Source organism: Pavona decussata, unplaced genomic scaffold (assembly GCF_977016875.1).
Source record: "Pavona decussata unplaced genomic scaffold, jaPavDecu1.1 SCAFFOLD_114, whole genome shotgun sequence".
In the NCBI taxonomy this organism is placed as follows: Eukaryota; Metazoa; Cnidaria; class Anthozoa; order Scleractinia; family Agariciidae; genus Pavona; species Pavona decussata.
In genome coordinates, this window is record NW_028145528.1 from 7,054,582 (window position 1) to 7,071,064 (window position 16,483).

Below are 16,483 nucleotides of genomic sequence, written 5' to 3' on the forward strand. Positions count from 1 at the left end.
TACAGGTGGCCGCTTAATACAGGATCACTAAAAATACTCACTGGGTGTGGTCCAATGTCAATTGTAATGGCGTATCATACAAAAACACTTCATGCAAGGAAACAATAGGACAATCATCAATGTTCAATGTCACATGGCTGAAGAACAAGTTAATTAAAGAGGAATTTCTTGCTAAAGAGTGAAGCATATTCAAAACAAACTTTTTTTTAGCGTTCGTGATATGGTACTGTACTTCAGCACATTGCGGACATCTGAAAAGCGTTAACTACTATTAAACGTCCGAGTACCAGCTTACAGTAGCTTTGTACATGTTATTTCTTTATAGTGATGCTGGATCGCATTTTAAACACAATAAAATACCGCATAAAATAACATATGGCTTAGTTTCCATTCAAGGGTGGCCGCTTAATACAGGTAAAAATAACAAAGAAAGACAAACATAGGACTGCTACAGGGTGGCCGCGGCCGCTTAATAGAGGTGGCCGCCTAATACAGGTAACAAATACAGCATTTGTATGAGCAAACAATCGGGACTTTAAAAACTGGCCGCTTAATAAAGGGTGGCCGCTTAATACAGGGCCGTTATACACAGGTTCGACTGTATTTCATTTAACCCAATTCTCCCGCCAGGCAGTCATCATTAATAACAATTATAACAACATTGATTGTCAAGAGCTCATTGCAAGGTTTAAAATAAATTACAACCTACGAGATGAGTACCACTCAGTGAAGTGTTTCAAGAAGATATCCGGCAGTATCCTTTTCAATCCACTGTTTAATCAGTTCAAGTAGGCACGCGTTTGAAGAGAAAAATCGATGCATGTATGAGCAATTCGCTCAGGTCGCTATGGTGTACAGGGTGTAGTTCAAACAAAGCTGTGAATGTCGGATATTATAAGGTAGTCTACAAAAAAGCGTAATATCATGGGCATGTTCCTGTGACATGATTTGATCAAGAGGCAGTAGTCGACTGAGACCCTTGCAAAAAAATTAATTGCAACAAGATGACAAAATCGCAGACAGACTAGTTAGAGCACTCGCTCGCTCCCCACTAAAGTGACTAGATGTGACAAAAGTGACTAGACGTTTTTCTTTGTGGTTACAAACCACTTCTAGGTGTTTGAAAATCGGAAGAAGCACTCATGTTTAATATATTGCATTCAAGTGCATAACATTTCCATGCACACTTCAGTCCATTTGCGCGCACTTCGACGAGTTGTGGTCAAGTGTGTACATAATATTATAAATTATTTCCAACTTTGCTGCCTGTACGTCAAATACGAAAACAGTTAAGGCTTTATTTACAATTTCATGGGATAGCTATTGGCCTTATCAGCAAATATTACTAGCCACATAATTTCCGATTTACAGACGAAGTCGAGAATTTACCCAATTGGTGCTATTGCGTATTCTATCGTGCGCAATGTCGGCTCTCAAACTGCTGAATCATAAGTCTAGAAATTCAAAGTAGAAATTCCATGAGCCCGACTCGTTTTCATTTCCTATTAGGGTAAGGAAAACATTCATTTTTCCTAACGCAAACTGTCAATGATTGCTACGATACGGTCAGCCACTGAAAGTATGTCTTTCCGTTTATTTAGCTATTTGGACGTCCAGTAGTCAAAACAAGCGTTTTGCTAACTGGTACTTAGGAACACAATTTAGCTTATAGGGAGAACATTCTCTAGTACCCGTTTTCTTCCAATTCTTATATAATTAATTATTATAACTTATATTTACTTGTGATCGCAAATAAAGATTATATTATTCGCCACTGTCTGATTATTGTCGAACCAAAAGAAGCGGATCAGAATGAACTAAGCGCACAAAAAAGTACCATTGTCTACTACCAGTCTTCTTCCAATTTTTATATCATTAATTATTATAACTTATATTTACTTGTGATGGCAAATAAGGATTATATTATTCGCCACCGTCTGATTATTGTCGAACCAAAAGAAGCCGACCAGTCTGAACTAAGCGCACAAAATCTATGCTCTGACAATCTGTACCATCACCTTCGCATTGGCGCGGGCCGATCTCTTTTCCTAGGAAACTTAAATAAAAGCTCCGCAGTTTTTCGCACTGCATTACGAATATCCTGTATCCTCCAACAATAAATCACAGGATTGAGAAAAGAGTTTATAAATACAACAACGGCCGTCATTTCGTAGAAGAACCTCTTTACCGTTGAAAGTCCCGTCAACTCTATCACAATTACAACACAAAAATATGGAAGGTAGCAGACGATTATAAGACAATAAACCCAAAAGGTGCTGAGAGCGTGAGATTTGAATTTTGCCATGTTGATGGCTTCTTCGCAATCGACGCGATTTTCCTTCAGCGCGTTTTTTAATGTCATGTCGGAGAAATAATGGCGAGAAACAACGCGATAGATCTGAATGTAAGAGATTGCAGCAGCTAGAAGGCATACTGTAATAGTCGTTGTCACACTGAGTTTTACCATGTCGGGTTTATACAGCCACAGAGAACCAATAAAGGCACCAACAAGCAAGATGAGTATCATAACAAAGGTGACGCGCTTAATAGTGATCAGCTCTTTGTACCTTAAATGAAGTTTAAGAGCCAAATATCTGTCTAGGCTTACCGCTGTTACAGTTAGTAGGGAAATTATGCACAACGCGTTTGCGCTAACTTCGACCGCGATGCCAGCCATGCAGAAGAAGTCCTTGTTCTGTATAAGCTTCCCAAGGATGTGCATAAAAAACAGAGGTTGAACAATCAAACTAACTCCGAGATCGGAGAGTGCCAAACCGAACAGGAGTGTGTTTGACGGAGAATGGAGTGAGGGTGTCCTTCTGATGGCCAAGAGAACTAACAGGTTGATAATTGAAGTAGCGATTGCCGAGACACCGTTCACGACAAAACTAATAATGTACCAAGCAGGCGAAATATGTCTCAAGCTGAAGTGGATGCTGTTAAAATGATAACACTGAAGACTTTCAATATTCACAGATCCATTTGTTTCTTCGGTAAGATTTGATGTATTTCTCGCAATGTCAGGTTGTAGCTCCATGTCCTTTCGACCCTTCTCTCGCTTTGTTAAGCTAGGTAGGCGCTCAGCTTCAAATGCAACTTGAAATGATATTATTGGACAGCCGCAGTCGCTGGACACGTACGTCTCTCTGACAGTCAGCCCAAGGTTGCTTGGTAACGAAAACGAAAGTCAAGTTTAAAGCAATATGACTTGGCTGTCCAAACCTAAAACATAAGTTAAAAGGCTGTGAATGACTGCATATAATATGAAAATGACACTGAACAACCAACAATTATTAATTATCGCCCGATGAATAAATACCATAAATCATAGACTTGATAATGCATTCATGTATATAACAATAAACAAGTCAAACTCACTAATTCGTAATTTTTTGTACAGTCGACTCCCGATAAGTCGAACCTCGCGCTAACTCGAAACAATTTTCCTTTCCTTTCAGGTCACTTTCTATATAATTTTACCCTCGATAACTCGAACTCCCGATAACTCGAACCGCGAACCAATTTTCCTTTCCTTTCAGGTCATTTTCTATATAATTTTACCCTCGATAACTCGAACTGTCGATAACTCGAACCTTTTTCATTTTCCCTTGAAGGTTCGAGTTATCGGGAGTCGACTGTAGTTAGACATCAAGGCAGTTTTTAATTACAGATAATTGTACTCAAAACTTTATTTTAAGAATATTTCCGATTCCTTTCAGAAAATTAACTGATGTTTGCGGCGACTAAAAAGCGGCAACTAATTTAAATATTTACCTTAGAATTAGATACTAACAGCTAAGTTGAATATCCTCCTTTCAAATCATCGAATATTGCTATTTATATATATTTATATAATATTTATTTGATTTGCATCGAATTTCCTATCAGCGGGAAATCGCCTCTAGCTACCGCTGGGTTCATAATCTTTTTTGCCTTGATAAAAAATTTTCGCACGAAAATGCTTAAAGGTGAGCGAGTTATCCTCAAGCGATAACTTTCTAAATGATTACTGCACTCGTGAGCTACGTGAATCAAACAGAGAAAGCTACGTCACAAATGAAATCGAAACTAATATTAATTAGGTCTGTATTGTTGCCTGTCTTGAATATGGAGTGCGACATTTTATGCACAGCGCGTATAGTTTATTCAAATCGACTTGGATTCGTGTCAAAAGAAACAAACAGCACGGTAACGCAATGCTCACCACAATGTCTTACAATTTAAGTAGAGTTTTCAGGAAAATATATAAATTCTTCATGTATGAATTTCTCCTACATGTACTAATAAGTATAAATTTTAATTTTCACCTCGATAATTAGACACGAAGGAAGACACGAAATGTAAAATTATACAAAGTTATCTGACCCAGCCATGGGCCATTGACGCACACATTTCCTACGTAATCGAACAAGCATCTGACAAATTTTCAGTTTTGTGTAAATCCCCAATTCAGTTTCCGAATCATAAAGGTTAACTCGTTGTGAAATAAACTCAGATAGAAGCAAAATAAAACAAAACTTCTAGCGGGTTTTATATGATAACAGTATGCAAGCAAGATCAAACTGATTTGTTATCTAAATGCGCAGCAGATATTTCCCTTTAGTTAGCAAACAAGGAAGCTTTTGCACTGCTTCTCGGCAACGCTAGTCACGCGACGCAAAGCATTATTTTTTACAATGTTTGGAATTATCAGAGCTAAGCTACCCTTTGACAACCATTAGTGAGCGCGATATTTTGTTTGAAAGTCGCATTTCCACCCTACTTGGAATTGGAACACAATAAATTTTCTAGATGGTAATATTTGGAAGGAGTGAGAAAACATTTTTTCTGTGTATCAAAAGAACTTATAAAGGCACTCTCACACGTGTGGATACAGATCGTGTTTCCACCAGAAGCTGCAAGATTCACATTCGCTTCAACGTCAGCATAACTCTGATGGAAACACAGCAAACACTCTCTGCTGTATTTATTTCTCAATAAATAAATTCTGTGGGTATGATTTTGACTAGAATTTGTGCAAATTAGGAGGATAAAATCAGAAAAAAAGGAGAAACTAATAATGCAAAAGCTAACGAACATAGTTTATGTTTCACCCAACAACAACATGTGCACAATATCCATGTGTATGCATAAGGGAGGAATTACGGGCTCTGCTCGTATTTATCATTGTGTAATGTATACTGTCGTGTAACTGTGGGAGTTTTTAGACGCACGATTTTCCTAGATATGTCTGAAGTTCTATGCCATACTGTTAGTGAACGAACAAGAAAAAATACAGGCAAACAAACAAAACAAGTTCTGTCAAATGCCAAAATATCTTTTCCGATTCGTACTCCTTAGCTCGTAGCAGCTGTCGTCCGTAGACAACGTGACTTGTGTTGTCTTTAAATTTGTCAACGTTTCAGTCCAGGATTCAAACGTGATGTCCGGCAAATAATTTGACGTAATTGTGTTACATGACGTCATAAGAACGTGTTCAGAATATATAGACTGCACGGCCGTAGGAAAAATGCGGATGGTGTAACCGTTGCATGATGGTGAAGGATTTTCCGAATTCGACCCACCAACCGGATGAGTTTGCGCTTACCCTTTATCCACGTCCCGTTTCGATCCGCTCTAGCCGGAAAAGGCCTGGAATGGAAACGGAGGATTCATTCAATTGGTAAGGAATCTTCCGCCGTTCCGTTCCAAATGGAAAAAAGAGGAATACCTCTGAAGATACTCTACAATTTCCGAAAGGAATTTCCCGATATTACCTTACCGTTTGACTTCAAACCGAAATTTCCGGATTTTTTGGGCCAAATGGTAAGCACCCACGCCATTTTTCTTACCCAACCTACACAATTGTACAGAACGAGACGTGTAAATTTTAAGCTTGGTAAATAAAATAGAAAATAAGGAATTTTCATCTGTTTACAACAGTTGCAAACTCTCATCACTGAGCTAGCGAGATACTCGTGGCGAGCTTGCCCGCATGTGGCTATATGGTGGATAGAAGATGTTTACTGCTGGTGAACAGTGAACGTAAAAAGAAGCCTACAGATAGCAATTAATAATAAAAGAGAAAAAACACGCATAATTAGAAACTGCTCGAGAAACCATGCATTACATTGCACTAGAAACGTCTAATTTAGACAAAAGTTGTCCGGCCTCTGTAAAGATATGAGAATCCTTTTATTGTGAGTTCCAAGTTTTCAATGTTAGAGTTGTCAACATGGCTTCAGCTCGTCTTAGTGCGCAAGCTCAACGTCTGATAATATTACGAGCAAGCCGTGGACCTAATTATGAAACATTTCCGCCCTTAAATGGGCCTGGCACTAAGGGCGATTAATAACAGGAACTGTAAACGAGCAAGAAGAAAAACTAATACTAACAATAAATAAATAAATAAATAAATAAACTACAGAAATGATTAACACAACCATGGTGGAGTTCACAGGTCCAGTCTGGACGGTTTCTTGACCACACGGCCATTCCTGATTGTCAGTGGAACTTCCTTAGCTTGAGCAACAGCTTCCTGTGGCTGCAGGGGCATTTGTTGTGGTCCTGGTGACACGACTTGGGATGGTAATGACACTGGTATGCTAGGTTCAACTGGGTTGTTGCCTTGACTGCTTGGTCAATTGCAGGCCAATGGCAGGGTACCTGGAGGTTTCAGCTGTACTCTGTTACGACCTTCCCCTTTCACTTCTGCTGAAAATGAGGTCTTGTTTTTTGGTTGGAATACGGTCACTTGTTGGCCTGACACCAGTCTTGTCAGCTCACGTGTCGAATTACCATCATACTGTTTCCTTTGCATGTCTCGGTAGTACTGCAATTGCTTGTGAACGTTGGATGTTTCCGCTACAGGGATGCTGTGTGCATATCAGTTTGTGAAGTCATAATTGTGCTGTTGCCGGTAAGTTGCTGGTGTGGTTCGATACGACAGAAGTGCAATATATGGATCTTGGCCCTAAGCGTCTGCTTTCCGCAAAAGGTTCTTCACTATCTGAACAATTCTCTCTACAAACCCGTTGCTTTCTGGATATCTTGGCGTGCTGGAAACATGGTTAAGGTCGTAATAGAAGGCAAACTCTCGACTACTACAATGAGGGCCAATGTCAGATATGAAGGTTTCTGGTATTCCGTGTTCAGCAAAGATTGACTTGAGGTACTCGCTGTCAGTCAACCAAAAAAAGGTACTGGGGACCCTGATAGTCGAACAGATCGGTAACGACTTTCTGCCAGGAAAAACTGGGTACATTGTGAGGGTGTAGTGGGCTTCGTTTGTTTCTTGGAGAACTGCGTGCAGGTGGGGCAGCTGGCTGTCAGTTCTTTGATGTCTCTTGAGTTGCCTGAACAAAATAAGAGACATGTCTTCGTCCCCATATGGCCTTGGTGGACAATGTGCAGCATTTGTGGGCGTATCTTGCTTGGGATCACGAGACGATGCCCTTTGAGTAACAGGCCATTTTCAATGCTTATGTCCTCTCTTAAGTTCCAAAAGTTCTACAGGTCTGGGTGGGTGGGGTGGGGCATTTATTTGGCTGCTCAGGCCATCCATGGTCCACAATGTCCTTAAGGTGGCGGAGCACAGGGTCTTGGCTCGTGTAAACATGGTTTTCGTCTAACTCAGAAGGGGTTGCTGCCAGAGTGCTTGTAATCATATTTATTTCCACCAATGGTACCTCACTATCTCCTGTGGGTGGTTTCAACTGGGAAACTCTGGAAAGGGTATCACGTCGGTTTTAATTCCTTGCATGTATCTCTACTCGACATTGTATTTTGCTTTTATGAAAGTTACGACATTTTTATAGTAAACATGTTTCGGATAAAACTTCATCCATCTTCAGTACAGAACCCGCTAGTGGGTGTGAAATAACTACAAGAAGTATACAATATAGCTAATCACAACATGACAATAACTATAGAGCAAATAACTAACTACAACGTGACAAGAAAAGTAAAAAAATATAGCCAATTATTTTAGGAAATTCACATCCAACTGTACCTTCTAAAGATCCTCTCTAGATGACGAAAATCCGAAACCGATAACTTTCGATCATATTTAGCTGCTACTAGGTCGTGTACAAGATTACCAAATCCATTTATTTATTACCAATATACTTTTACTTTTCTTATATCATATCATATTATATCATATCATATCATATCATATCATATCATATCATATCATATCATATCATATCATATCATATCATATCATATCATATTATATAATCCTACATACATATCAAAATACACTAAGTTTGTACATATAGAAGAGTGCGTCTCAGAACTTCTTGCCGACGCGGTGTCTATGCAATGACAGATGATAAACTATTTTCCCCGCCCTAACGTGTATAGACTCTAAAGATCGGACATACTCCAATTTGTTGCAGTTGCCCAGAGAACAAGGCCATATGTCACAGAGAGAGAATTAACTCTGTAGTGTATGTTAAAGTGCTAAAGTGAACCCATGAAATTCCCACTGAGCGTTGGCCCTAGTAAGGAAATGGGAGACCACACGACAACATTTCCTATTTCTTACTAAACTTTACTGCGACCAATGCTCAGTGAGAATTTCATGGGTTCATTTAACACTTTAACATACACTACAGAGTCAAATCTATGAACCATCTGTTAGCAGGGAAAATCAATAAATTGTTGAATTTGTTTAGTTTTGGGTCCTCGTTGCAGATTGGCGAATTATAATTTACGACCGTTGAATAGTGCAAGTTCTCCTTGATTAACAAGTGTAGTCGTTAGTGAGGTTTTGGTGATAAAACTTGGCTTTTTAATCTTCTACGCGTTATTCAAAGTACTACCGCTTCCACTGTAATTACTTTTCGCATGCACCCTTTTTGTATGTACAAATCAGACCTATGCAACTCTGTATGAAGCGCTAAGTGATTACATGATTACAAACCTTAACCGCTGGAGTGACGAACTTATGTCAGTCCGAACTCAAGAACAAAACTACTGCTGGAACCAAAAGTCAAGTTGTCGCTACTAGATCTTGGTGCCTCAACTTGGAGTGACGACCCTTTCTCGCAACTGCGCTCTCCTTTGAGTTAATCTTTTCCCAAGAGTTGTCTAGAAATTTCGCAATTGAAGTACAGAATAGCCCGTAACGTTCCCGTTCGAAAAATTCCCCGTCAAACATCATTTCGGTAAAGCTTGGTCATGCCCACACCATCAACAACCACTTGATTAAACAAAAAAAAAATGATCACTAAGAAATATTTTCAGAAGAGGTCCAAATGGCACTTGAAGAAAAATTTTTTCCCAGCCTCAAAAAAAGTGAGTATCCTATTTGGAATTCACTATCCAAACGTTTAAATAACAACGTTCTAATTAATTTTAGCAAAAACCAATGACCGACCAAAAGCGAAACCGGCAATCTCATTGGCTGCAGAAGGGGGTTCTAATTATCGGCAAACTACCCTGGGAGCGCGTACAAGGAAAAACCAGCTGCCTAGAAATAAACCATCTTATTGAATTTTGTTGTTGAATAGATCGTTCACTGGTCGTATGCTAAAACAACCAGAAACCTAAGCTCGAGTTTGCCGTACGCGCGTCTAATTGTTAAATATTCTCTTATTAAAATAATATTGGAAAGCAAAAAGCATTAATCTTTTACTTTATAGTTTCAAGAACAGCCTTTTTTTCCCGTTTCCACGGTAACCGAGTTTATTATCGTCATTAGCCATTTGTTTTAGACACCTGCACACCTGACAGCAACAAACAAAGCGCACTGAACGAATACTGAAGTGACAGTATAGTCAAAAACGAGAATCGTCAAACGTGGAGGTTTAAAAAGCTTTAGTTTAGAGCATCAACAGTTGAATTTTTTGCATCTCTCTGTTGAAAACCGGCGTGTTTCGATTAAAGACAAGAATGAACAAGGGGGCTCTTCGACTAGAAGTGATATAGAAAATCGCGACTTCATTTCCAACTTCTTTATATCGGTTACGTAGTTTATTCTAAAACATTACAACTATTCAAGGACCATATTTTCGTTACCTGTCACTATTCCTTGCGCAAGTTCCCTTTTTTTGACGTAATTAGTTGTCCAGTCCTCACATAGCTTCCTTCATTGTTTGTACAGCACAGCATTTGTTTTTTGTTTAATTTTAAAAACTAGAAAGTGTAAGATGTCATGTGGCTGTTAATTTATGGGCGATTTAAATAGGGATATGAGTCACACTGTGTTCGCAAGCTGCATGACACAGGCCAATAGTTTTAAAGCAAAGGTTGAAGTTTTAAATAAAAGGGTAAAGCTGAGCGCAATTATCAAAAAGCATCTGGAAAGCAATGTCGGTCAAATTGGCATTGTTTCATTGGTCAGTGTCAAGTCTACTTTCCGGCCAAGCAAAATTAACCCACCAGCAGGAGCCCACAAAAGCTTTTTGAATCAAGCAAAGCGGCAATCTCCAGGTCTTAGGTCTACCAATTCACAATCGAATATTCGGCTCAATGTTTGTCATTTTGGTTAGCCCTTAAAACGTCTCTCTAAACGAAGTGATAATGTCGCCCGTACAAAACGTCAGCATTTCAAACGCAAATTCATCGAGGGCAAACTTGAAACCAGAAATAACGTGCTATAACATGGACGCTAGCTATTTTACAATCGGTGACTTCCTCGAGTGGTACATTGCCAACTGTGCAATAATCGCCGTCTTAGCCATCCCCGCAATATTGATGAATTTGTTAGTCCTGTTAGCAATCTGGCGATCTCCCGCTCTACATTCTCCTTCTTTCGTTATACTGTTTTGTCTCGCGCTATCCGACTTGGGAGTTGGTTTGCTGGCTCAGCCATTGGTTCTTATTTACACTGTAGCTAAAATACGAGGATTTATCAGCATTGCTTGCGTTAATGGAGCAGCAGCGGCTGTGTTATCAACTTATCTATGTGGTATTTCTATATTGAGCATCACAGCTGTGAGTATTGACCGATATCTAGCTCTGCATCTTCACCTCAGGTATAAACAGCTAGTCACCAACAAGCGCGTTTTAACACTACTCCTTTGCATATGGTTGCTCGTAGCTGCTGTTCTACTCATATGGCTATGGTACCCTTGGGTCATTTCCATCATAGCAGTGTCTGTTGGCATATCCTGCATCATCGTTACGGCTTTCTGCTTCAGTCATATCTATCTTATTTTGCGGCGTCACCAGAAGCACATCATTTCCCATCCGCGACCAAGCACAACCAACGAGACATCGAAAGAACTGCTTAACTCGAAACGCTACAATCACTCAGTACTGGGCATGTTCATGGTTTACATTCTATTACTGGTCTGCTATATTCCGTATCTAAGTATATCTTGTGTGATTGCGGCTCAAGGAATGACCATCACCAAGCGGCTTTTGTTTGAACTGGCGAGAACTGTTGTCTACGCCAATTCTGCTCTAAATCCGTTTATGTACTGCTGGCGTCTCCGAGATATAAGGGCAGCCATAATTGAAAGTTTGCCTTGTTTGTACGAAGGACTAAGGATGTTCCAAATTTCCTTACTCAAAATAGGTTATTGTCAGTGTTACGCCAACCAGCAAACCAAACCCGAACACAATGTGTTGCAGATTGCGAAGAGCACGAAAACGCAAAACGAAGCTTCACCTACTTTGAAAAATGAGGACAGCTGTAATGGTATACAATATTTGTCTTCCGTTTAGGAGCCTTTTCAACCGGCACAGCTTCGCCTCCTTTTCGGTATACGTTAAGGCGTAATTCAGTGTTTATGAATTAGTGTTATCCTCTTGTTCCCTTGCCTTCTTTGTTTTGTGAAGGATCCCTCACAAAGCTTTATCCTCCTAATGGCAACGAAATGAGCTACTCTTGAACTCATTGTGTCGCATATGTCGTCACAAAACTCAAAGCACTATTAGCAATAGCGTCACTAAGAGAGTCATCTATAACCATAACCAACGTCTTAATGGTGATGATAAAAAGTAGATTTTTTTTCTTTGCTGAAATGACGCCCCTGACTTTTGCAACATGAAGAAATTGTCATCTTTTCTTGGAGGTCATTGACAGCCAATGTTTCGCAGACCAGTTTCTGTGGCTAAACTATTATTCCTGAGAATCCAAACAGAAGAAGTGAAGAGGTGAATTGTCACAAACGAATATGAATATTCCGGAGACAGAAATGAACTTTATTTCTTATAGTTAAAATTGTGTTTACTTTTAAAAATGTGCCTTTTTAAGGTATTGAAACTATCTTGAGAAACAGGAAAGCTGCAACAGTTTTGCTCTGAATGTAATCGATGGGTGCTTTTGGGATTTGCGTCGGCAATTACAGGTACTGCTCCACTGTTTGCACGTGAAGACATGCATTTTTTCCCCCAGATTTGAACAACCCATGCAAATTTACTGAATCAATTAGGTTTTCCAACGCTATGGAAAACCAAACAATTCACAATATGCTACCTGTTCTGTTGACTCAGTGTTCCTTCGCAAAGGAGCGTATTAAAAGCAAACGGACGCACACGTCATACATTGAACTGACATACAGTTCAGATGAGATCTTTTTTTTTTTTTAGAATTACAACCTGTTTGTCCGTTAATATTTATGCGGTCACTTATTCGTTTGTAAGGGCCTTGATTGTAGAAATGGTAGAAAATACGAAATAGTGATGCATTGCTGTCAAGAGATAATTCTCTCTCAAAACTGCCTATTCTGAGTTCATCGAAGCATTCTTGACAGCAAGAACATCAAAAGATAAAGTCACCCGGTTTTCCAACTAAAGCGGTGTTTTCCCGTTTATACCTACGGACGCAATATTTATTGAAAGCTGCTCCCTCACAGAAGTTGGTTGAAGACATGAAATTAGCACTGCTTTCGCAGCTATGTTGAGCGTCTGTCCAAACAGGAAAGCCTTTGAGCAGCAATGTTTCCTTTACATTGCTCCTCGCTTTTGCAAATGTAAACATAAACGGTAAACCGTCTATAAGTACAGTCGTCTTCGCAAATCGATCCTTTCGAGATCATTTGTGTAGGCAGGGTGGTAGAGTGGTTAGTATCGTTGGTTTCGTTTCGCACAAGAAACGTTACTCGCCACTGTCTCCGTCTTCCAAGGTGTATACATGGGTACGCCGGGTAAACATTAAGGACACCTAAAAAATGCCTTGGGGTGCCCTTCAATGGATTAGAATGCATTTCATCCTACACTGAGTCTAATCCTAGAAGGAGTACCTTATTGCACGAAATACAACACAAACACCTGTGTTTCTTGGGGTATTTAACCTTTAACGTTAATCAAATTAAAACGAAAATAATATAAAATAAATAAAACAGAGACAAAGGGGCAGCTTGAAGAAAATTAACACGAGCTAGAGTGAGGTTTTGAATTTTTACAAAGACGTTTCACTCAAAAAAGGATGATGAGATATGTTTTGGGAGCGACAATCAACTTGGAGTAAATCAAAAGATGTCTTCAAGTCATGGGAATATACTGAAAGGAGAAAAATACCTCAGTATGCAGGACAGTTTTTACTTTTGGGTCTAAAATAACCGTTTCAAGGAACTAGCATGACATCAACAAGGATTAAATACTTAAAGAATACTACAAGTAGCAAGTGCTGGTCAACAATAGTCATTTCAGTATGTTGATTAAACAGCTGTCTAACAAAAACTCTCCAGTTCGGAACAGAATTCTTAGAGGAAAATTTTTTTCCCAAGTACTACCGTAATACGAATGCCTTTGGTTAAGAAACAATACGGAGAGAACCCATCTCATCTGACGGAAGGGGCCCCACTGGCCATCAAAACGGGGCAAATCATCATAGCAGAGGTTAAAAGAGTATTGACGAACTGGCAGACCGGGAGGGTAGCTGGTTTCAACAACATCCCCCAGAACCCTGGAGAGTAGTAGGCGCTTGTACCGGCCAAAATTCTACACTCCTTCTAACCACGTCTTTGCATACAGAGAACATCCCCCAGGATTGAAAGCTGGGCCTCCTGGTAAGGCTTCCTAAGAAAGGAAGTTTGAGCCTGCGTAAGATCTGAAGGGGTATCATGGTCCTCACGACTGCCAGCAAGCTGCCTTCTAAGGTACGGGAAAGAATGAATGATGTCCTCTATGAAAACGACTCGGGGATGAACAAGCAGGATTTGCAAGGAGAGACCCTGCTGCGACCAGAGAACAACCCTGGATTTGCCCCTTCTCTTCATTGTGGTACCGGCAAGGATTGGGTTGCCATGGCCAGACAAACCTTTGGTGAAAACAAGACGGGGATCAAGTTCATCTTGTTGCAGAAGCCGTAAGACCTGGACTCCTCTTACGACTTAGTCTTGCTGAGCCACAGGCCCAAGCGCATGCGACAGAAATTCGAGGCGCTTCAAGAGCAGGCTGTCGGGGTTGGCTAAAAGTGAATGCGTCCAAGCCCGAGGAAATGACCTTTCGGTCCTCCGTCAAGAAGGGGAGGTCCTTCACGTACCTCGGCACCACGGGTGTTACCGAAGAGCACGTCGAAGAAAGGCACGGAAAGGCAGGAGCTAGTTTTGTCGTTCTGTGGTCTGTCTGGAGATCTAGGTACATCTCTTTACTTATCTTTCCCGTTTAAACAGTTTCAACATTGGACCAACATTCATTCCACAAACGTTGAACAGATGTTGTATGAACGGTAAAGTATAAAGAAAGAAGTAGAATGTAGAGTGGGAGCTCTCCAGATTGCTAACAAGACTAATAAATTCACTGATCAATATTGAAGGAATGGCTAGGAGAGCGTTTTCGACGCAGTAAGCAATGTACCACTCGAGGATGTTGCCGATTGTAGTATAGCTGGCTTCCTCGTTATGCGTCAGTCTTTTCTAATAAACTCCATAACTACTCTAACCAAAATTAAAGTTTCACAGACGGAAAGTTTCCATGCGTGATTGTTCCTGACAAAAATGTTTTAAAGTTTTTTACGTTCGCTTCAATAATTTTACGGTGGTTATAAATTTACCATGGAAAGTTCTTTTTATGAACTTATTGTCTCAGAGATAATCAGATGTAATTACCAAAGCCAGTGGTTCTAAGTTGTTTCACTTACCGAGCTGTTTACCTTGCTTTGGCAGTTCATGCAAAATGCAAATGACGCTAACCAATCGAACAAGGCAATTGTCTCCAGCTGCTCACTAATGGCTTTTTCCTGGTCTATCTTCTTTATTAAAATCTAAATAGGGAATTTTTCTATGATTTTAAGCTTAGATTTCCATCGTTGCATTGTCATACTGAGCAAACGAAGGGACATCAAATAATTTAGATAGATGGAAGATAGACACCATAGATTTAATATCAAGTAGACATTTAGGAGGCTTATCAACGTTTCAAGGCTTAAAAAGATGACAGGAAAACGACGGCTGGTTATCATGATGGCTCAGGAGAAATGTGCGCCAGTTTTGGCGATAGCATAAATAAATTTAATTACGAGTTTGACTTTTTTGTTAGAATCTGAGTTGAGTTTTTAAAATGCTTAAGCAGTGTCACCTTCTTTTAGAGTAACTTTGAACAGCCTAAACATATATTTGTATCTACGGAGGCGTTAAAATAATGGCGGCCACGTTTTGGTAACAACAACCCTACTTGTGAACAGAAAATAATATTAATTATCTTTGGCTGAGGATGTCTTAGATGGAAATAAATTGCAACTTGCAAAATTTTTTAAGTTCTTCCATTGTATTTTACAGAAATCGCTAAAATACTTGATTCCAGTTTGTTATACCTCTGAAAACTCACCTAACATTTTCTTCCCATTGCACTCTGAAGAGTGCAATGAAAGAGCTCTGAAGAGCAATTTAGTTTTAGAGGAAGTGTTCTTTGTAAAATATTTTAGTAGTTGTAACCAAGAGACACCTAAAATTTTCGCCGCGGGGGCAGGGGCGCGGGTGGTCGCGCAAGATTCTTTCCATGAATAGATTCATAAACCAAATTTCGGTGGTAGGTGTTTACTCCTAGAACTCTAAATTTCTGATGTCGATTGCGCTGGATATTGGTGGTGATGTTGATAGACGATGAAATTATATCATGACTATCGTTTTGCTGGCGGATCACGCTTTACCCTGACGTTCACGTTTAAGCTACCAAATTTGGAACAATCGAAAAGCAGTTTTTTTTTGTCCAAGTTTTCAGCTTTAGAAACGTTCCAAGTTGAATGATTGTATCATATAGGGGTAAATTATAACCTCTTTTGTGATGTAACTGACGCAAATTTTGCATTTACAAGAATTTGAAGCTTGGACTTTGAAGAATTCAAGCTTCTTTTTGAAAGTTGAAATTCCGCTTCTCTTGCATCAAAATAGAATACACTTACTTTACTTATTTCGTGCCAGTGTATCATGTCCTGAAAATGCGCGACAAAAACTTGGAGGCAAAATTGCCGTTTTTTCGTCTCCGACGATCATACGAGTAAATAACATATTCGACATCGTCGCACCGTCTGAAGCACTGAATGTAATTGAATATGATAATTTTGTGACATTGCAGTGCAAGTGTTCATGACAATTATGCATTCATT

At 39.7% G+C, this 16,483-nt stretch overlaps 2 protein-coding genes across 5 annotated transcripts; one reads left to right on the forward strand and one right to left on the reverse strand.

The window, feature by feature from the left end:
• Positions 1-875: 875 nt before the first annotated feature.
• LOC146470539 (adenosine receptor A3-like) lies at positions 876-16,372 on the reverse strand. 4 transcript variants are annotated; one of them, XM_085122638.1, is made up of 2 exons: positions 16,280-16,372; positions 876-3,222 (listed from the first exon to the last, which is right to left on the reverse strand). In XM_085122638.1, exon 2 carries the CDS (start codon positions 3,035-3,037, stop codon positions 2,015-2,017), a length of 1,023 nt encoding a protein of 340 aa, XP_084978764.1. In that variant the 5' UTR covers positions 3,038-3,222; positions 16,280-16,372; the 3' UTR covers positions 876-2,014. The 4 variants fall into 4 exon arrangements, with proteins under 4 accessions (XP_084978764.1, XP_084978767.1, XP_084978768.1 ...); XM_085122641.1 differs by lacking the exon at positions 16,280-16,372 and adding an exon at positions 10,006-10,038; XM_085122642.1 differs by lacking the exon at positions 16,280-16,372 and adding an exon at positions 8,909-9,430.
• On the forward strand, positions 10,506-13,287 carry LOC146470540 (adrenocorticotropic hormone receptor-like). The gene has a single exon (XM_085122637.1). The coding sequence runs from the start codon at positions 10,510-10,512 to the stop codon at positions 11,656-11,658; it is 1,149 nt and encodes a 382-aa protein (XP_084978763.1). The 5' UTR covers positions 10,506-10,509; the 3' UTR covers positions 11,659-13,287.
• Positions 16,373-16,483: the final 111 nt, after the last annotated feature.